At 42.1% G+C, this 21,960-nt stretch overlaps 1 protein-coding gene across 2 annotated transcripts in view; it reads right to left on the reverse strand.

The window, feature by feature from the left end:
• Positions 1-17,000, reverse strand: part of SLAIN1 (SLAIN motif family member 1) — a 56,446-nt gene extending 39,446 nt beyond the window's left edge. The window contains exons 1-2 of one of the 2 annotated variants that reach the window (XM_058670590.1): positions 16,146-17,000; positions 4,690-4,829 (exon numbers count right to left, since the gene is read on the reverse strand). In XM_058670590.1, coding sequence (XP_058526573.1) covers positions 4,690-4,829; positions 16,146-16,762 — 757 coding nt within the window. In that variant the 5' untranslated portion in view covers positions 16,763-17,000. The remainder of the gene's footprint in view (positions 1-4,689; positions 4,830-16,145) is intronic. The other variant, XM_058670591.1, reaches the window with a different exon arrangement.
• Between the last annotated feature and the right edge of the window lie 4,960 nt (positions 17,001-21,960).

Here is a 21,960-nt window from a genome sequence, read left to right on the forward strand (position 1 = left end):
CAAAGTGATCAAAGTGTTTTAAAGTTATTTGTAATGAACTCATGGAACATGTATCTACTGATGGGACACCATGTAATCTAATACACATATACACAGTGCAATGATCAAAATCAGGGAACCTAGTATACCAACCATACCCAAAAATTGTGTGCGTTTGTTGGGAGCAAAATTCTGTTTTCTAATTATTCTGAAAGAGAATTAAAGACCATTTACCTATCTATTGGTGAAACAATGAAGAATGTGAGATGGAAACTAATAGGAAGAGAGTGAAATGAACAGGATGATGCAACCCTCGTTTCCAATCTAATGTCTGCCACTCAAGGCATTGGATTTCTCAGTGAACAGTCTTGAAATGTTGGGTGCATCAAGGGAAGGTGTGCAATCACAAATGACATTATTAAATCAGTCTGCAACAAAACATAAGTGAGACTCATTAAAGAAAACATGGTCCTAAAGGAAAGAGTGTGGTCTTAAAGGGAAGCTGATTCAAGTTGAAGTTTCAGCTGATGTCTGTCTACTAAAGGCAAGAGGGACCTGGGAAGGTTAATGGCAAAGGCCATCCTCTGCCCCATCTGTAATAATTCAAAACTAAAACTCAAAGCAAAACCATTGTCATTGTGACACTGGGTTCTCAAAGAACTCAACATTCACCTACTTCAGCAACAGCATGTACTGTGTGTTAGTACTCCTTCCAGGAGTTAGGGAGCTGATGACCAATCAACCAGACTGCCTGCTCAAACCCACAGAGACTCAGGTCTCAAAGACAAGGCTCAGTCATCTGCTACTTGGAACTCAGACTCTCAAAGAAACAAAGTCTCGTCCCCCTGCCCCCCAAAAATCCTAAAACATGGAATTACCACATTATTCCCGTTGAATACTTATACTGTATTATTAAAATTGAGCAAAAAAATTATAGTTTCATATATATCATAACAAATCACTACTGACAAAGAACACCCTTAATCAGAAACCATTAAGAACTCGTCAACATGCAGGACTCGAGACATTTCTTGATTTCAATTCAAGCACACTTGAAGAAAGACCTAAGAAATTGGAGACATCAACAAACTGAGGTTTACACTATCCTAGACGCAAAAACTGTCAGGAGATAGATGGGGATTTGGCATTCTATAGTCTACGGGCCCATAGCATGGGACATAAGCGTCCGAAAGGTTCTAAAAGGTTCTGGAACTGCAAGTGCAGGTGCCATAGAAGATAGCATGTCCTGGATGAAACAAGAATCCAGAACTGTTTGAAAGTCTATAGGAAAGCACTTAAATCTTGGCACTTCCTCCCACACCCTAGCAATAGACTGTAATAGGAAGGCACTACATTTAAAGGCACCATACATGAAGAACTTATAAAAACAGAATGATGTGGAAATCTCTATGCTAGAACTCAGCAAGGGCAGGGACTTCACATATGAATCCCTTCTCCCTACAGCAACACACAGAAAACAAATAAATAAGCAGACATTTGGAAGATGAGTAGTTAACATCTCCAGAAACAACTTGAAAAAAATTGAGGTTAGAAAGCAAGAACAGGAAATATACAATCTGAATATCCACAAAGAAGATGCAATGTCTCACACAAGAGGAGTGTCAGGAAAGAAAAATGGTGAGGATAGTATTATTACAAGCAAATAGTTCAAGACATTGTAGTTTCATGGTAGACAGTGCTCACTGAACGTCTAGCATCCAAAAAAGGGGAACTTCAAAGTGCCAGAAACAAAAGATCACAGACTATTCAAGTATTTCAGCTAAATACATCACAAGAATCAAGAAAATGGGACAGCTGTTTGGACTGGCAGCTACGATGTCTGCTGAGGCACCCACATCCCATATCCAAGCGCCTGATTCAACTCCAGGCTCCAGGCACCCACTGCAGCTTTCTGCTAAGATATGGACCCAGGAGACAGGAAGTGATAGCTCAAGTAATCGGGTCCCTAGATCTATTGATGTGGGGAACCCAGGTCGAGTTCCTGACTCCTGGTTCTGGACTCATCCCCTGTCCTGCCCACTGTGGGCATCTGAGGAGTGGGCCAATGTATGGTAGATACCTCTGTCTGCCTGCCTTGGTCTCTCTAAAATCAAAACAAAATTTTAAAAGAAAAGAACTGCACAGTACTTTAGAAGCTGAATTATACAACATGATGCCTTAACTTTGTGGAAGATGATTTTTAAACCAGAATTCTGTAGCTAGTCTGAAGAATCATCAAGCATTAGGAGAAGGCACAATAAATCCATTTCCAGACATCCTAGGTTCTCAAAACTTATTCCTGTGCCTTCCCTCACCACACACACACACACACCTTAAGAAGCCAGTGGAGAATGTATTAGACTGAAAGAAATTAAGTTTCTACATCACAGAAACAGACAAAAGCAGAGGTATTGCCAGGATAAATGTAAAGGAAGTCCCACCAAGACGGCTGCTCTGAGGTGTCAGAAGACCAGTGGCAGTTAAGAGTCAGAGCACAGGGCACAGGTGAGAAACAAAGCAAAGCCCTCAGGTTCCTGTGCTGCCCCTCTTCCAGGATGGTCCACCTACAGAGACTTTATTTACTATTAATACATTCTCAAACTCTACAGATCTTAAACACAAAGAGAGCTGCCAAACTATGACATTGAGCGGGGGGGGGGGGGGGGGTCAAATCAGCCTGTTCCTGATTTATTTTAGTTTGCTAATAATGGTTTTTATAATTAATGGCTGAGTGAATAAAGATAGAAAGAAAAATACAAGTTAATGTGAAAAACCATGTCAACTTCCAATCAGTGTCTAACAATGAAGTCTGATTGGAAAACATCTTTGTTCATTTTTTTATTCATGGCTTCTTCCTGGTGAGGGCTGAGCTGAATACCTATGACAGCTTTTTTTTTTAAAACTGTAAAACTCAAGATGTTTATCATCTGGCCCCTTTCAGGAAAATGTTAGCCCCTGAGCTAAAAAGATTTTCAATCTGAATTTCATTTGAATTTTGCTTTAAATTATTGAGCTACATCCCTACTTATACACAAGCAAAATCATGAAATGTTGGGGATTGTCTACATAATCCTTAAAACAAACACCAGAAAAATTTAGTGGTTTGCTTTAGGTCACCGAGATAAGTGGGAACAGAACCAATATTGAGTCTCTTAACTGGGGTGGCTGCTACAGCAATTACCCATTGGCAAACTCCTTGCCACACTTTAGTTCCCACACCACTCTTCAACTTGGCATTACTAAATCACCAATCTCATTTTGGTTCAAAATGTTAATAAAACATGTTTTTAACTCCACAAACTTACTCAAGCATAATGGACTTGTCTTGATATTTACTTTTGTCTACAAAAACACAGTGGTAGCGAATAGGAGTTTAGGACAGGTGTCTAGTGTCAGGGGAGCCTGGCTCTGACTCCAACCCCAAGGAACCATCCTTAAAACTCTCAGAACTTCCCCAACTTTACTTCTCACCTCCAAAGCTAAGTATAGTAGCTATCTCAGAGGACTGCAGTTACAGTAAGATGAAGGACACCAAGAATGTAAGGTACTGACCATCTCAAAATCAACAGCTCAAGAAATGTTCCCTTGAATAGGGAGTATGTGTCTTATGCTCAAATACTTGACAACCCTTCATCAGCACTGGCAGCTTCACAGGCAATATCGCCAAACTTCAGTGTGGCTAACCTTGACACTGCAGTTTTCTTTGATTGAACCCTTAGGCACTCTAACTCTTCAAGATGGAAGGTGCAGGATTCTTTACTTTCAAGCTCATGTGGGACCTAAATTGAATGCAAGTGATCTACAGAACAGTAACCCCTATGCCATGAAACAGGCTAAGCCAGATCAAAGGCTAAAGTAATCACAGTTTTGGGGCAGATGCTTAGCACAGCTGGAGACACCTTCATGCTTTATTAAAATCCATGGCCCCACTTCTGTTCCACCTTCCTGCTAATGCACTCCCTGGGAGGCAGCAATGATGACTCAGAAACGTGCATTCCTGCACCCATATTGGAGACCAGGAAGGAGTTCTGGGTTCCTGATTTCAACTTGGCCCAGGTACAAACATTGCAGGCATTTGGGGAGTGAACCAGTAGATGGACAATTTCTGTGTATGTTTATCTCTACCTGTCTTTTCAAACTGAAATTAGATAATTTTTAAATAATTAGTTTTAAGCCATCTATGGCATAAAAATAGCAAGAAGCTAAGTATCATTCCTTTCGCTATTTGCTTCGACTACCTTTTTTCTCCCCACTTAGACATCTGTTAAGCTCCACAACTTAACTACAAAGGTTATTTCCTAGTTTTTGCTCAACTTCCAGGTCTACATTCCATTGAACACAGAAAAAAACTTAGTTAAGTTCAGCACTCCGGTTCCAATATTTCTCTAGTTGCCTGCCTTATAATCTGGCCACACAATCCTGTTACCAACCCCAGAGAGCTAAAGATTGATTCAATTTACTTATTAGTGTATATGCTAAACATATATGTGAAACAGAAGAACGGATGTGTCCCTATTTTTAAATACAAACTAAGAAATGCTAAGCCATCTGGCTAAAAATAGCAAACAAAAAAAACCCACCCACACTGAGAAACCCGGATGCGGAGGATGTGTGGAGCAGCGCACATGGCAGCTTAGGGGCAGGTAAGAAGCGAAGCCCTTCAAGTGTGTGTTCCGAAACCAGCAATGTAAACGCACAGGTTCACAGTACCTTGCTCCAGTCTAAAGCACAGGGAACGCCTTGCTGCTTCCATCTCAGGAGTCGGGTTATCTAGGACGTGTCTACACCACTGCAAAGGACTCAGGGATTTCTTGGATGAGGTGAACGTCTTGGAAGAGCCAACGTACAACCTTGAAAAAAGAAATCTACATTATAGGTATGATATAGGTATGGAAAGGTTATGTCTCTTTGGGGAAGGACAATGTCTGGTTAACAGTTTCTATAAAGGGAAACCCACAGCAAGTGCCAAAGTAATTTTAAACGTCAATTATCTCCAACCAGAATGTGACGTTTTCCGTAGGGTACACAAATGGCTCTAATGCAGCTTGCTTGTACTCGAGAGCCAGAAATTAGGGCTTTTTGTACCAAACTCGCATTCACAAGGCACCACATGGACCCATCCCACTTTGTGTTTCTAGAAATGAACATTTATCTCCCTTTGGCAACAGACCCCCATGTGATCTTGGACTATGAATGTAAACATGACCCAGCAACCAAAGTAAATCTTGCCTACAGAGCAAAATAAAGTCTACACACAAATGAGAGTCTGTTTGTGGATTCTCTGAATCTAAGTTGTCAGCTACTTCTCTCAACTCAAATCTATACTGTGGCAAATGTTACAGTACTTCCAGTGATAAGGTTGTACAAGATTTATGTTGCCAAACATCCCAGAGTTAAAGGGGCAGGGGGAGGAGTGGCAGGCAGGATGGGGAGAAATTAGCTCCCAGCAACCACTGACCTCATTCTACTAAGCTTGTTTTTTATTGTGAATCTCACCGATTTAATATTTCTTCAAAATTACCTTACTTCTAATGAGCACATATTCCTGAAATAACACACTTCATCATTTACACACTGACTATCCTAGACAAGATTTCTGCCTGTGAAGAGCAACTTATCAGCTCTAACCAAGATTGTGGGTGACCACACTATCTTCCATAAACATTTCTTAGGGATCAGGGATTGTAGCATGTCTCCTGCAAAGGACTAGCTAGTAAATATTCTGGACGTGTAGGCCACAGGATCTCCATCACATGACATCAACTCTGTCTGTGGCCCAAAAGCTTCAAAGCTGGGACAAAGCGTTCCTACACACCTGAAAGCAGAATTTCCCATGATTTTGTCACTCTTTTTGGCTTTTCCCTCATTTGTAACTTTACATAGACAGCATGCACCAGACGTGTCCTTAGTGCACAGTGCGCCTACCCTTGCTGCTCAGAGTGACACAGGCCTGGGAATGGCTTTATTGGGGATGGGTATTTGGCCTGACAGTCACATGCCACGTCAGAGGATTCAGCTTTATCTCCCGACTCCAGCTTTCTGCTAACTCAGATAACTCAAATTACTGAGTCTCTGTCACCCACATATCTTATGAATTAACTTCCCCATCCCAGGCTTCAGCCAAGCCTGGGTTGTTGCAAGCACCTAGGCAGTGAACCGACAACTGCAGCTCTTGGCTCTGACTCGCAAAACAAATTTTAATGGATTTTAACAGTAAATCCTAATATATTATTCTTTCCCAGATTGTGGTCTACAGTACTATTTGCATTACAAATATATTAGTTATTTTTAAATGCATTTCCTGGGGTCCCTATAAGACTAGCACAGCACCACTGCTACGCTATCCTTCCTTACTTGGTGCTCCTCCCTGATCCCCCAAGTAGAGGTCACTCTAGGCCTGTCCTTCTCAATCTTTCAGGCACCAGAATCACCTGAAGGGCGTGTGCATGTATATTGCATTAAGGTACCACATAGCACTCCAAATATTTGTAGATGCAATTTTAAGTACCAAAAATAAAAAATCATGCAAGTCTCAAATCACACCCCGTGAGTTCAATTTCAGCAGGTTCGTGTAGGGTCAAAAAAATCTGAATTTCTCACAAGCTTCCAGATGATGTTGCCACTGATATGAGGACAGTGCCTAAGGACTTAAGACAAATCAGTCAGGTAGGTGCAGTGTTCTCCATGGCCCAGCCACTAGTTCAGGCACAAGCTCTATATCCAATCCGAGCCACTAAAAAAACAAAGCCAAAACACGGAACATACATGATGGAATTAGAGGTAAGGCTTCCCTCACACTTAAAGAGATAAAATATTCAATTATATGCTACCTATGGAAAACACACTTCAAATATAGATACACACAAAGATAAGTTAAAAGGAAAAACAAAGCCAAAAATAGCCACAAAGTAAACACTGGACCCAGAATATTGGTAAATGAATCCTAGCAAACAATTCAAAAATATACCAGCCTTACAAACTCTTCCCCAAAGAAGGACTAATGCATTCTATTATGTACGACCTGCCATCAGACCCAGATGTAAGACAGCCCAAGACCAACCTCCCTCAGCAATATAAGCACAAAATGTGTAAGCACCTTGGAAGCTTGAGGTTGGCTTCACATCCAAACACCAATGTGTTTACCAAAGTAATTAGGACAGGAAAAAAAAAATCACAGTCTTAGTAAGCATACAAAATGACATGTAACAACCGTTTCTGATAAAAATTCTCAGCAAAAGAGGATCAGAAGGAGACCGCCTCACTTGAATGAAAGGCATCTAACTGCATACTTCATGATGAAAGACTGAATGAAATTCCACCAATACTGGAACAAGACATGGACACTGGAAGTCGTCACTTCAGCTCTGCCGAAGGTCCTAGCCAATGCAAGGAGGCAACAACACCAAGCTTAGACTGGAAAGAAGCATATCATTCCTTATTCAGAGATGACATGCTCATCTGTTAAAAAAAATTCTGAAGAATCTACAAAAACAAGATAAATGAATTAAATATTGTTCAGATGTTACTTCTCCTTAAATTAATCTGGTAAATAACAAAATCACTATCATAATCCTGGCAAAATTCTTTGGTAGCAATGCAGAAAGTGACCCCAGGATTCATATGAAAATACAAAGATTCTTAAATAGACAAAGAGCCAATCAAAGTTGGAAATCTTCCACAAGCTGAGACGGTGACATAGGCTAAACTAAACAATGAAGATGGGTTAGCAGAGCATAATCAATGGGGAAAAAAATACTCTGGAAACAATCACACACATGGAATCCGACTGTTAATACACAGAAAACCCAATGCAGATGACTCTTCCAAGTAAACAGTACTGGAACCAAATAGATATCCTTATAAAAAGAAAAAAGTGAACTTTGACCTTCAATTCATACAATATTCAAAATTCAAAATAGATCACAGGCCAAAGTGTAAAACTTGAAACTGAAACCTCTATTAGAAACCCTAGCTGAAAACCTCTGTATTCCTGGATTAACAATTATCTTAATTACAACTTTTTAAACTTTTAAAAATTATTTAGAAGATTTTTTATTGGAAAGGCAGAATTTTACAGAAACATATCCCAGAGGATATTCAGAAACATATCCCATCCACTGTTTCACTCCAAGTGGTTGCAATGACCAGGAACTAAGCTGACAGGAACCAAGGGGCAGAAAGCTTCTTGATCTCCCATGTGGGTGCATTGTCTCTACTGCTTTCCCAGGACACAAGCAGGGAGCTGGATGGAAGTGGAGCAGCTGGGACATGAATTGGCACCTGTATGGGATCCCAGCAAATACAAGGTGAGGATTTAGCCACTAGGCTATCACATCATGCCCCTAAAATCAAATTTATTAGAAAGAGTTACAGAGAGAGGAGAGCCAGAGAATTTTCATCTACTGGTTCACTCTATAGATGGCCATAATGGCAAGAATTGGGCCAATTCAAAGCCAGGAGCCAGCAATTCCTTTCTGGCATGGATGCAGGGTTCCAAGGCCTTGAGCCATCCTCTACTACTTTCCCAGGTGATTAGCAGGGAGGTGAATGGGAAGTGGAGCAGCCGAGGCTCAAACCAAGAACCCATACGGATGTTGGCACCACAAGCAGAGGGTTCTCTCACTATGCCATCGTGACATTCCCCTCTGCTTAGATATAATTTCCAAAACTGAAAAGACGACCCATTAAAGAAAAAATCACCTATTGGAGTTTATCAAAACATAGAACAAGTTCAAACTTTGTTCATCAGAAAACACTGCCAAGAGTAAGTGGCAACCTGTTGATTCAGGGGAAAATCACATATCTAACAATGAACTTATATGCAGACTACAAATGAAACTTCACAAAGTCAATACGCAATTCAATAGGTGAAAGGGGATCCGCACTGAAGAACAGTGAGTAAAGCCACCATCTTTGATGTCAGCGTCTCACGCTCACTGGTTTTTACCTTGGCTTCTCCACTTCTGACATTACTACCTTGCAAAATGGCCTTGGAAAAAAGCAGGAGATGGGCCAACTGTATGGGCCCATGCCACCCACACGGGAGACTTGGATGAAGCGCCTCAATCTGACATGGCCCAGCCTTGCCACTGCAGCCATCTGAGCAGTGAACCAGCAGGTGGAAGATCTCTCCTTCCCTCCCTCTATCTCTGAAGTTCAAATAAATAAATCCCTTTTAAAATAGAAAAAGAGGTGAGCAGGTATTTCTCCTAAGAAAACATAGGGATGGCAAACAGGTACAAAGAAAGGATATTTGTTTATCACAAAAGAAATACAAACTGAAAAAATCATCGTAAGGTCCTATCATGCGCATATCTGGATGGATAAAATGAAGAACACTGAACACGGAAAGAATTCGCATTCTTGTAGAAGGTGGCACATACCACAGTTCAGGCAGTAACGATGGAAATGTAAGACCATATAACTACTCTACAAGTGTGCAGCTTTAGAAAGTCGGCATATCCCTAAATCTGTTTCAGCCACCCAAGTTTCTACCCAAAAGAAAGCAGGTGTTCCTACAAAGACTCGCACACAAATGTTCAGTTTTATTTGTAATGACCCAAAAGTGAAAACAATCCAATATCTATCCAAAAACAGGAAATACAATTCAACAGTTTCCCGTATAAAAACAAATGAAGTGATAATTCGTGAAATATCAAAAACTTTGAACATAACTGACTTAAAAGCTGGAAAAAATAAATGAAAGAGCTTATGTTATCTGAATTGACTTAATGACAATTTAGAAAACCTAAATTAACCCATGTTGATGTGAAACAGATGAAAGGCTGTCTGGGCTGGTGGTAGCAACATGATGGAAGGAACACAATGACCACTGGAAATTTTAAAATTAACTGGAACATGTTCATTATCTCCGTTGTGGGAATGGTTTCAAGGGTATTTAGGGGTGGTCTTCTGTAAGTTCCTTGGGATTATGTGGTATTTAAAAATAAACTATACATTAATGTCAAAATGTTTAGCATCAAAAATAGCTATCTTTTAAAAATTTTTATTCTATTGGAGAGGCAGACAAACATGGAAAAACTGCTATCTGCTGGTTTGCTCCCCAAATTTCCAAAACAGCTCAGGACTAAGTCAGGAGTCAGGAACTGAAACCAGGTCTCCTGTGGGTAGAAGGGAGTCAACTACTTCCTCTATTCTACTGCACCAGTGGAACTCAGCAATTCGGCCGAGTGTCTACAGAAACGCAACCCACATCCCCTCTTTATCCTACAGGGATAGTCTCACCATCTTTTCTCCATCACAATCTAATATCATCAGAAACTTACTGTCTGATTAGGCTGATATAGAAAAGCCCAGAACTCAAGTAAACCAACAGTAACCAAGTGAAGAAGTGACAGTACTTACTGAACCCAAGATTAAATGAAAGCTGTTAAAATCCTGGCTCCATTTTCTTCCTTCATTTGTATAACTAACTCTCATGTCTCTTTCAGAAACACAAAAGCTTTCTTTCTGGAGAAATATGTAAAACAAAGAGGATCTAGAGATACTGAAAATTGGGCTGGTTACCCAACCAAACACCAATGAACTTTATCAAAGAGCTCTACAAACATACGCCTTTACATCAGCTCCAATAAATCCTGTAGGCGAAGACAGCCAATGACGCTAAGGATTTGCAATATTCCTTTTACACAAACAGCAAACAAAGTAGAAGAGGAAAACCACTGAGGAGACGAACAGTGCAGCAACAGTTGTATATCCAAAGACAACTTTGACATCACCTCATACAAGAACTTGACAATGGTTACAAGAGTTTGGATCAAGTTGAAAAACTCTCCCAGAAACAAAATAAAGACATACATTATCAAAGAGAAAAGACAGAAAAAAAAATTAAATGCCCATTTCAGGTGGATGTTCATTTGACCGGTAAATGATCTAAAATAATTATGGAAACAAAATTACAAAAAAGGGGTGGAGCAATTTCCCACAATTGGAAGGCTGGCCACTGAATTATAGAGGGAATCCATCAAAAAATATCCAGTACAATAAATGAACAAACCTTCGTAGTCTGGTACAGCACATTTTAGAATCCTAGGGATAAAATTAAAGTCACAAAGGATCGTATGTCCAAATTATGATGTCCTTCAGAGGCTAGAACAAAATGGAGCAATGCCTCTGAAAATGGGTGGAAAAACAGACTTTGACACCCAGTCCAACTATGAATCATGTGAAGTTGAATAAAGATATTTTCAAATATGTCGGTTCTGATATTTCTCATGCATACACTCTCAGCTTTTCTGCCCACTTGATACAAAATGGATTATGATGACAGTTTAAGAAATAGAGAATATGACATAGGTGAAAAAAGAACGAACTGCAGGAATCCAGCGAGGGGGCAAGCAGTAATCCCTAACCAATGGGATTAAGAGTTTCAGAAAAGATAACACCACAATATCAATCATGAAATAGATGCAACAGATTACTAAATGTGTCTGACCTTATTGAGAAAGTTTACATCCCCAAATAATTGTAAAATGGAATAAAGACAATAAAATTGGTGATGGAAGATTACTAACTCTTTAAGGAACAAAGGGATTTGAGGAAACAACATACAACCAGCAGGACTTAGCTAACAAGAAGTTTAAAAGAAGTGGCAACTACTGCACAATAGAAAGGGCAAAAAAAGGTCATGTATATGAGTAAAACTGACTTCAGATTTAATAATGGTTACAGCCTTTGTCTACACTCTTGAGGAGCAGTAGTGTTTTTTCCCTTAATACTTTACTCAGTAGAGGTTTAGCTTATGATTATAAAGCAAATTGAAAGTATGTCATTGTAAAAATCAAAGGAGGGAAGGCAAGATGGCAAGTATTAAGTCCCTAAAGCTGTTTGTATGTTTGTATGAATTCATAAAATCTGCTCTACTTACATACCTGTCTGAAAACCATTTTTAGATCATTGCTGAAGAAAGCAGACATGGTGGTTAGGAATAAGGGCAAAGCCTTCATCTTCCGAAAGAACACAGATGTGCTAACCAAATGTAGGTGGTATAACTGATGCAGAACTAACACCTTCTACAGCATTTCCTGAAACCATTTCCTGATAACATTTTCTTTCACTACACATTCTAAAACTATTTCCTGTTAACAAACATGCTTTGACTTCTGGTTTTATTTCCGCATACACATCCAGGAGAAATGCTTCAAATGAATACCTCTGAGGGGCAAATTATTCCATTGATCCAAAACCAGTATTCCTCTCACAGAACCCCTTCTTTTCCATACGTTTCACATGCTGGTCCCATAATTAAACATATGTTAATACTGGGAGATTGACATCAACACAAAACCCACCTCAGTACCCTTGAACGTTTCAAATGAAATACTCGTTTCCAACAGAAAAATGAATTTTAACAGAAACATTTTGCTCAACAAAAACTCTGTTATCAGAAAGATTTTTGGCTTTAAAGCCATTCTTTTGTAATTAACTCAGAAACAAATGGCATAGCGATATAGAAACGTAGTATGTAGTAATTTTCCAACAAGTAATTTTAAGAGCCTTCAATTGCCACAAGTAAAACTAAAACATCAGCACGGATCACAATCAACCCTCTTTTGTTCCATATCAATGGTGCTTGATTCACCAGCACCTGCTGGGATCAAATCCGGCAGCCACTGCAAAACTTATCACTGAGCTATTAAAACAAGTGAAGTCCAAAATGTTAGTTATTAAACTGTCCTAAAGGAAACTTTTCCTCCACTCTCAATCCCACTCAGGCAGGTCTAAGCGTATGTTTCAGTGTCTCCCCGTGTTTCAAAGTTACTTGCTCAAAAACACTATACATTACACACTTCAGTCAATTCGATTTGCTCCTGGAAATCATTGCGCATTTTCAATTAGCATTGTCAGACAGTGAAGCACATTCTGTTTTCACTGAAAATCAATTACGCAAAAAACAGTTTAGGTGGTCTAATTTAGTGGTGCCATATGTATAGTGCAAGGTGTTCAACAGCTTTGATGAAGAATTGGCAATGCTTTCAGCCAGCTGTCTGGGGTCTCAGGATTACCCACGGAAGAGGAACATCTCATTCATTAAATCTTCTTTAATTTGTACATATTACCATTTTCCTTTGTATAATTAACACATTTGTTCCTGTCCCTTCTAGATGGGCAAATGGAAACCCACATTTCCCAACACAGTCAGTGCTAATTGTATCTCAACTAAAATGAGGCCCTACTAGCTCAAAACATTTTCTTGAATGATGGAAACACCTGGTTTATACCTTGGTTCTACACTGTCTTGAAATAGCTTTGCTTTTCCACCACTGTTCAAATTCTTTTTGCCTTATAGCAGCAAAAATTGTAGATTTTCTATCTTTCACTATGATGAAACAAGAACAAGCTTAAGACAAGGTAAACACTGAAAAAAAAATCAGTGCATTGCATCTTGCAATCTACTGCATTTCACCTAAAAAAAAAAAAAAAGGTAGTCTAGCCACTACATTGATCCTACAACCCACTATTGGGACACCGCTACTTTGGGGAAAACACAACTATATGAATATGTATGAACACACCTGTGTACACATCCAAGTGGGGCCTGAACCCTTTCAGTGACAAAGCTGAAAAGCTGACATCATTCACCTTGCCTCAGAGTTTCCATCCTCCCACACTCACACGAAATGGCTCCAACTACCGTTGACACCCATCAAATGACTTCTGCTTGTCTGCTTGTCCTCCAGTACCTCTTAGTGTGATGACATGGGGACAAATACACAGAGCTTCCTTCCACGAAGACTAAAGATTCATCCAGTCATACATGTCTCCTCTAGCCATCTAGACCTCAGTCCTTATCTCCCTCTCAGATACCAGCAGGTGTTTGGACTGGAAGACTAGATGCCAAATTCTCTGGCTCCTAATGCCAGTTTACTGCTAATGTGTACCCTGAGAGGCACAGCAGGCACTGGACCCAATTAAGTGGGGCCTGTCACCCACTTGGGAAATACAGATGGAGTTTCTAGAACCAGGTTTTGGCCTGGCCCTGCCCTAGTCCCTGTGGGCATTTGTGGAGGACATCACAGATAGGAACCTTGTCTCTCTCTCTTAAGAGTTTTGAAAATCTTCTTTTAAAGGAAGCAACTTTAAACATTAAGTCCAGTTCTAAAATGAATGGCTCTTCTGTGTTTCTCCACCTGAGATTCAAATTTCATGTGTTAAAGAGACTATAAACAGTATGTCATTTGTCTATAGAAACATCTGTAAAACATCAAGGCACTGGTTTTATTTACTTGTCTATATACTTGATGAATGAAATCAATAGAACTCAATTCAATTTAATTTGCTTTAAACTATCTGAAGGACAAGCATCAAACAGGTGATTTTTCTTGAAAGATTCTTTCAATGCTATGTGGATAAAACGTACATTGCAAAAGGAAATTCTAGATATAAGTGTATTAGCAATAGTTGCACAATTATGACAGACATCAAGAATATTGAAATTAGCTATTCTCTATCACATGTTGAATACTCACAAGATTGTATTTTAAACATGGTATTTTGATTACCTGATCAAAAATGCAAGCATGTTTTCTTGCACTGTTCACCTACATAACAGAAAAGGCCATGTAGGAGCTAAGGTAGTCTAAAGCAATGTGGAAGTAGCATAAAGGGTTGCAATTGCAAGTGAAAACCTGAAAAGCATCCCGAGAAATTTACCAGTCCTATGTTCTGGTGGAAACTGAGGTGGTATTAGTAATCCGCAGGCCTGTAATAGGTACAGTTTCCAAAGAAAGACTGGAAGTTCTAGAAGTGCTGAGCTGTTGCATGTTTACAACTTGGTCTTCCTTCACAGCTACCAAGCAGTAAAACTAATAAGCAAGCATCTGCATCTGCAAAGCTCATTATGGCTCCATACATTTTAATTCTTGAACCAAGCCAATTAACACACTTGGCACTATCAGTTCTCACTTAAAACAACATAAAGCCCAAGGTACACAGCAGTTCCCAGCAGGAAATCTCAAGGTTCTCCACCGCCAATTTCCCTCTTGCATGTAGGTGCAACAGGAGCTAAATGAGAAACACCCAGCTGGAAAACAGAATGCGCCTTAAAGTAAAGGGTGCAAGAAAGACCACAGCTGTGCTTCGCGCCACTGCTGGGAGAGGCAAGGACAGGATCACAGGGTTTTCATGAGCCCAAGTTGCACCTGACCTGAACTTCCCCAAATCCAATTCTCCCTCCCTGTGGCTAGAGATGGAGGAAACACAGGACCTAGTCAGAAGCCAGTCTTTAAACCAGCATCATGCAATTCAGCAAGTATCAAGAAAAAAATCAAAGGAATCAAAAACGTCAGGTTAATTGTTGATGGAAAGTTGTGTGTGCTAACCAAATGTCGATGGCCTCCAAAAAAAAGTTTCTGATAACCAACTTCGACATTTCTAAACCACAACATTCTCCAATCTCAGTTCCTAGACTTTATAAGATGACAGAAAGCTGACCTGGTTCGAGCTTTTAAAACGAGCCTTCGGAGTGCCCACTGCCTTCTCTGAAAAGTCCTCCTTTTTGACACCATTACTGATGACAAAGCCAGTGAGGTCACAGTTTGAAAAAAACAAGGCAGCCTCCGAAAAGAGGTTATATCAATGGAAACGCATCTTAGGATAGCATCGAACTGCACGACTCAACTCCAAGCATCAATCTATCTGGGGAATGACCCATCCGTAGGCACCACGGCAAAAGACTAGGGCAAGCCGGGTGCCTGGACCATAGTCACAACGGTAGACACCGGATAACCCCAGCACACTCCCTTTTGTCTCTCCCATACATATCACACGGGGTTGGGGGGAGGAAGAGAGAGAGAAACAGAGAGAGAAACGTCTGGGACTGAGCAACAATACGACCTGCATTTTGCAATTGATGCTAAGAGGCCCAGAACCCAGTCGTCAGTCAAGAGCAAAGCAGGGGCAGATGGAGGGGATCGGCTCTAACCCAATTAGATCGATCTGGGCTACCCGAAAACGGTTTTCCGCCTTGAGGTCAGAGCCTTCAGCTCGAGGTCTGACTCTGCACCTGTCGGGCTCTCGGGCCCTGAAGCAGCGGGGAGGTGCGCGGCAGCCACCAGTCCTCCACATCTCCTCCCTAATCTCCCTCCCGCGGGTTCCCCGGGGCCTCGAAACAGGGCTCTGAGGGTTGCAGCAGAGCTGGGCAGTACCAGGTGTAGTCGTCCTCGTCCCGCCAGGCAGCCAGGCTCTCCAGGTCCAGCGGCTCCACCTCGTCCAGCAGCGTGGGGGGCGGCGAGGGAGGTGAGGAGCCTTCCCCAGGAGGCGTCCCCGCGCCCCCCGGCTCCGGCACGCCGCCGCCCGCGCCAAAGAAGCCCGTGGCCGGCTTGAAGTAGACGAAGGGCGCCTCGGGGGGCTGCGCCAGGCTGCAGAGCAGGGAGGGCGCAGGGCTGGGCAGGCAGTAGGTCCCGGGGAACGCGGGGCTGGAGCCGCCGCCGCTGCCGGAGCCCCCGGAGCCCAGCGTCAGCCCGAGCCCCAGGCTCCCCGAGGCCGTGGCGGCAGTCGCCACGGCCGGGGGGCTCCGCGGACTCAACGGGCTGCAGGCCCCGGCGGGCGGCGACGCTGTGGGCGGCGGCGTCGGCAGCAGCAGCAGGTGCGGGGCGGCGGCCGCATTGGCCGCGCGACTCCGTAACTGCTCGTTCTGCTTCTCCAGCTTGCGCACCAGCTCCTGCAGCTTCTTCACCTCCAGCTCGGCGTTCACCACCGGCCCGGAGCCCGCGCCGGAGCCGCCCCCCGGCGAGGCGCATTTCACCTGCTCCGCCATCATCATGGGCCCCGAGGGCGCTGCGGCCGCCGAGTGGTGCGCACCGCTGCGCCCACTCCTCCGGGCGCGGGGAGGCTACTGCGGCTTTGCTAGCGCCCCGGCCCCGCTGGCCGGCCGAGCTGGGCCAGAGGCCGAGCGAGCCTTTCGTAGCAGCACCGGGCCCCAGCCTCGGGCACAGGCAGCGGCCGCCGAGCTACTCTGCACATGCTCAGTGCCTCCCTCCAGTCCCCTGGGCGCCGCTCGGCTCCGGGTTTTAGCCGCGGCCCCGGGGCGGGGCGCAGGGCGCGGGGGCGGGATCCTCCTTTGGGGGCGTAGCTGGCGGCACTGGCTGGGGTCTCGAGGCCATCAGGCCCACCCATTCTACCTACCCTCAGGTGTCTGATTGGACCTGACCTTAAGTTTCCCACCGCAGCCACTTCCTCCCGCCCCTGTGGGGAGCTCAGAGCTAGGGGCGGGGCTCCAAAAGAAGCCTCAGCAGGTGCCTGCCCTAGAGGGGTGCACCCGACCTGCTGCTGCCTGGCTTTCTGCCAAAGCGCTCTCGGGCTTGCTGACAGGATTTATTAACCACTAACTCCCGAAATCTGTAGAGAACCAAACAGCTGGAGAACATTATCCTAAACACAGAAAAGTAGGCACGTGGAACCCAGATTTGGAGAGGATACTGTTATCGTTATCACACTAATTGGTAATAGGGACACAAAATGGTGGCGAAAGGGAGGTGGAAGGGAAAAGAGGAAGAAAAAAAGAGAGTGGTTAAAGGGCCGAGTGTTCCGTTAGTTCTAAAATCATCACGTTTGAACTCCTCTCTTAACACCAGTGTTTGCCACAATAAAGCAAGTTGCTTTTTCATTATATACCTAACGTATTCATTAGACTAAAGGTCCTAAGATCTGCCCATACAAGCAGTGAACAAATTAGATAAAAATGTTATGGGAAGAGATATGAGTCAAATTGCATAGTGTTCCTTCTCTGGAGTAACAAGTCACTCAGTTACACTTGGTGCGGAGAGTGGGGTGATTTGGACAGAAAACCTCAGAACTCAATACCCTCTAATCTCACCTACAAACCTGCCATTTCTTACCCCAAGGAGACTATCGGTAAATCTGCTTTTTAAGTTTTAAGCCTGTTAAACAGAATGCTTGAGTTATGTTCCCATTCTATTGACTTCGCATTTGTGGGGTATCCTACATAATCAGAGACTAGGCTGCGAGACTGTTATGAGAAAAGCCTGCCCCGCCAGTTCTCAGCTTCACATGCTACACCATCAAGTGAAGTTCCTGGCTCGGGGACTTCACCCAGCAGTCTTTGTAGCCACCAGCTGCAACCACTCCAGCACAGTGTAGCTGTTAGATCTGGCCCTGAGCCTTCCAGCTCAAACACCTGTGTACCCTCACTTGGCAGCCTGCATCATTAGCTTCTGTGTTTAGGTGAGGTGTTCTGCTCTTTGCTTCTTTGGTGAGTACTTCCATAAATTAGGAGAATGTGTGATGACTCATACCCTTGCCTCTCCCCCAGCCGGGTGTCCCAGCTTGCTAGCCTATCACCTAACCACCTGTGTCTGCCACCATCTTTCCAAGTTTCAAGTGTATCTTTTCTGTATTTTGGCTGTTACTAAAACGTGGAGAAGTGGAATAATACTACACAAAGTCCTCAGTAAAGAGTCTACTGAAGGATTTTTTCCTCCGCATGCTCAGTGGCAGATGCGGGTAGCAGTATTCCTGCCACACAAAGAAAGGGAGACGGCAGACACAATGAGAACAAAGAGCTGCTGGGTTCCACAGTGATGAAAGAAACTGGGAATCGTCACGTAATAGTGGAGACAACAAGTATTAAGAGGTAGAGAAAGAGCCGTTTCACTACAAAATTCATACCGCTAAGGGAGAGAATCCACAGCCGTCGGCTCTGCCCCCTCCCCCCTTATGCAATATGGTCTATAGAAAGCATGCGAGCAACCAGTAGTCAAGCTGTAAAACTGCTTTTCCCAATCACTAATTCCTAAAAACAAAACAAACAAAAGAAAACGTCATTGTTTTTTTTGTTGTTGTTTTGTTTTTTTTTTTTAAGTTTATTTTATTTTTATTACAAAATCAGATATACTGAGAGGAGGAAAGACAGAGAGGAAGTGGAGCTGCCGGGATAAGAACCAGCGGCCACATGGGATCAAGGTGAGGACCTTAGCCACCAGGCCACGCTGCCGAGCCTGAAAATGTCATTGTTTAAAAAGGAAGCATTCACTGAAATCTAGAGTGACACATGGGGGGAAATGTTCTTTTTTACACATCTAGTTTATATATTTTTTTCTCAAAACACAAACTTGCCCTCCTCTTGTGTGCTATAAAAGTGTGAAATAACTCATGTCCAAGAAATTTTAAGCAATTCCTCTCTAGAAAGGCCTCGTAACTCCCTGATGAGAACTGCAGGTGTACCCATAAAAGAAGCACTCCAAATGGACAATGCCTGTAAGTTGGTATCCGTCCCGACACTGGTGTCCTTGACACATCAAGAGGTTGGCAGTGTCAAGGCTTTAATTATGCAGCCTTGATTTTTTTTTTTTTTTGGCTTGTACACAAATTTGTAAGCTGTGTGTTTGAAATCACATGCACAGTTGTTCAATTTTAACTTTTAAAATTTTGAATAACACTCATAGGTGCTTTTCTGAAGCTTACAAAGAAGATATGAAAACATGGAACTGTATAGCTCATGCTTTCACATGAGATGTTAAACACAGTGTTGCTCATAGATTTAAAACTCCATTAAATAATGAAGAACATTCATATATCACACATTAAAACCTGAGTAAAACTCAGAGTTTTAACATTAAAACTCTTTAGCATAAGCGCTATTCATTATGATTCTTCACTGTAATATGGTCACCCCAGGAAATGAGGAAATAGACTTACTTTAACTTGTGGTTTTTCACTCATGGCTTCTAATAGTATCTAGAGACATTAAAATGACCTAGCAACAGGACTACAAAATTAAAATCACGTCTTCAGCACACACTTTCCCAAGGACGTCAGAGGCAGTCTATTCTATTCCGGCTGCACAGATGACAGAGTATGTCCCAGCCATGAACATGATCACGTTCTCAGCGGTCTAAAGACCCAGCCGTACTTCTCCTTGTCTTTCTTTGCTTTACCGTAAAATTCTTCCTCGAATAAGCGCATACACTTGAAACAGATTTTCACTGAATACACCTCACAAACCCTACTGTGGATACCATATTAATTCAAGTTCAGAGATCTAATTACTACAAGAAGAGAAAAATCTCACCTCACCTAATGTGTTGAGCTAAGATCAAGAATCTAAACCATGTGGGAGGGTTTGGGGAGGGGTGGGGAGAATCCAAGTACCTATGAAACTGTGTCACATAATACAACGTAATTAATGAATTAAAAATAATAAATAAATTTAAGAAAAAAAAGTTAATGGAAAAATGGAATTAAAATGTTTTGGTGCAAAAAAAAAAAAAAAAAAAAAAAAAGAATCTAAACCATGTTTTCCAGTTTATTCCATTGAAGTGTTTGTGCAATTCTCATGACTCTTAACGTAGACTCCTAATGTCTCTGCAGGATAGACTGGAACGCTGTCCATCCCAATGCCAACGCTCAGTGCTTCTCTGGTTTGATAAAGAAGCACCTAAGAACTCTAAAGAACTACTGTGGCAAGTATCATGATGGAAATACAATTTAACCAAGAGACAGGCCAGAAAGGAGCAATTTTTCTGCATTTGGGAATACCTTCTTGTAAAAAAAAAAAAAACAACTATATCTTATTTCATTTGATTTCCTTCAAGCTATGAATCATCAGGGCAAGTATTGTGGTACTCACTTATTGGCCAGGGTACAGCAAGTATCAAAGCAATCACAGAACTATGATAGAAGCTCTAACTGCATTTTTTAATTAACCAGACTTATAAAAATTTTGTATTTGTTTCCATTTTTATTTGAAAGGCATAAAGGGAAGACAGAGAAACAGGGAAAGAAAGCAGAGAGACAGAGGGAGAGAGAGGATCTCCCACCAGAGGATTCTAAAATTCCAGCTATAGTCCACACTGGGACAGGTTGAAGCCAAGAGCCAGGAATTCCATTCAAGTCTTCAGTGTGGATGCCAGGGACCCAAGTAATTCAGTCTTTATCTGCTGCCTCCTAGGATAAACCTTAGCAGGAAGCTGGATCCGAAGACCAGAACTCAAGCCAGGCACTCCGATACAGGCTGGGGGCCACCAGTCAGTGCATGAAGTACTGCCCAAATGCCTGCTCCACGAACTGTACTCCTAATATTGTTTCCAGCAAATTGGTTTTGTTTTAAATGTCAAAAAAGAAACTTCCTACAAGTTGTCCTAACTATAGCTAACACCGCTTACTAAATGCCAGCAATTGCTCTGACCCCTTTATGTGTTTTAATTTATTTGATCACCAAACAATCCTTTAAAATAGCTGTTCTCATTTTATACTTGTGGAAACTAAGACACAGAGAGGTTAAACAAGCTACCCCAAATTACCCAGACTGTAAATAGCAGAACCAGGACATAGAGGTAGGCCATCTGACTCCAGAGTTCAAACTCTTAATAACATTCACTTTTTTCAAGTCTTCAGCAGCATCTTATAGAGAATGTTGCTTTTTTGTCTGTGACTTGGAAATAAAAGTTGACTTACTGCCTGATGCAAAAATCAGTCGCTAGATTGCCTGGAACAAAGTCTGATTCAACACCAAGCAGATATTTCAGCAACTTTGAAGGTCGCCAAACAGATTAGAAAACAATAAGCATCCAAGATCCACAAAGTGGGCAGTGCTGGTACAACATTTCAGAAAACACAATGACAGTGCTTATTTCTGAGCAGATGACAAAAACAACACAAATTTTAACTGTTCTGTTTTGGGCAGTGGTCATCAAAACAGTCTGACACTGGTACAGAAATAGAAAAGATGAGCCCACACATGTACAGCCAACTAATCTTTGACAAGAAAACCGAGAACAATCCAGGGGAAAATCCTGGTTTCTTCAACAAACGCTGTTGGGACAATTCAATAGCAGCCTGTAGAGGTAAGAAGTAAGACCCGCGCCTGTCACCTTATACAAAAATCAGCTGTGAATGGATCAAGGACCTAAATCTGCCTCCAGAAACCATCAAACCATTGGAAGCACCCTCCAAGATACAGGAATTGGGAAATGTTTGTTAGAATAGTCACCAAAACCACAA

Source organism: Ochotona princeps, chromosome 12 (genome assembly GCF_030435755.1).
Source record: "Ochotona princeps isolate mOchPri1 chromosome 12, mOchPri1.hap1, whole genome shotgun sequence".
Classification (NCBI taxonomy): domain Eukaryota; kingdom Metazoa; phylum Chordata; class Mammalia; order Lagomorpha; family Ochotonidae; genus Ochotona; species Ochotona princeps.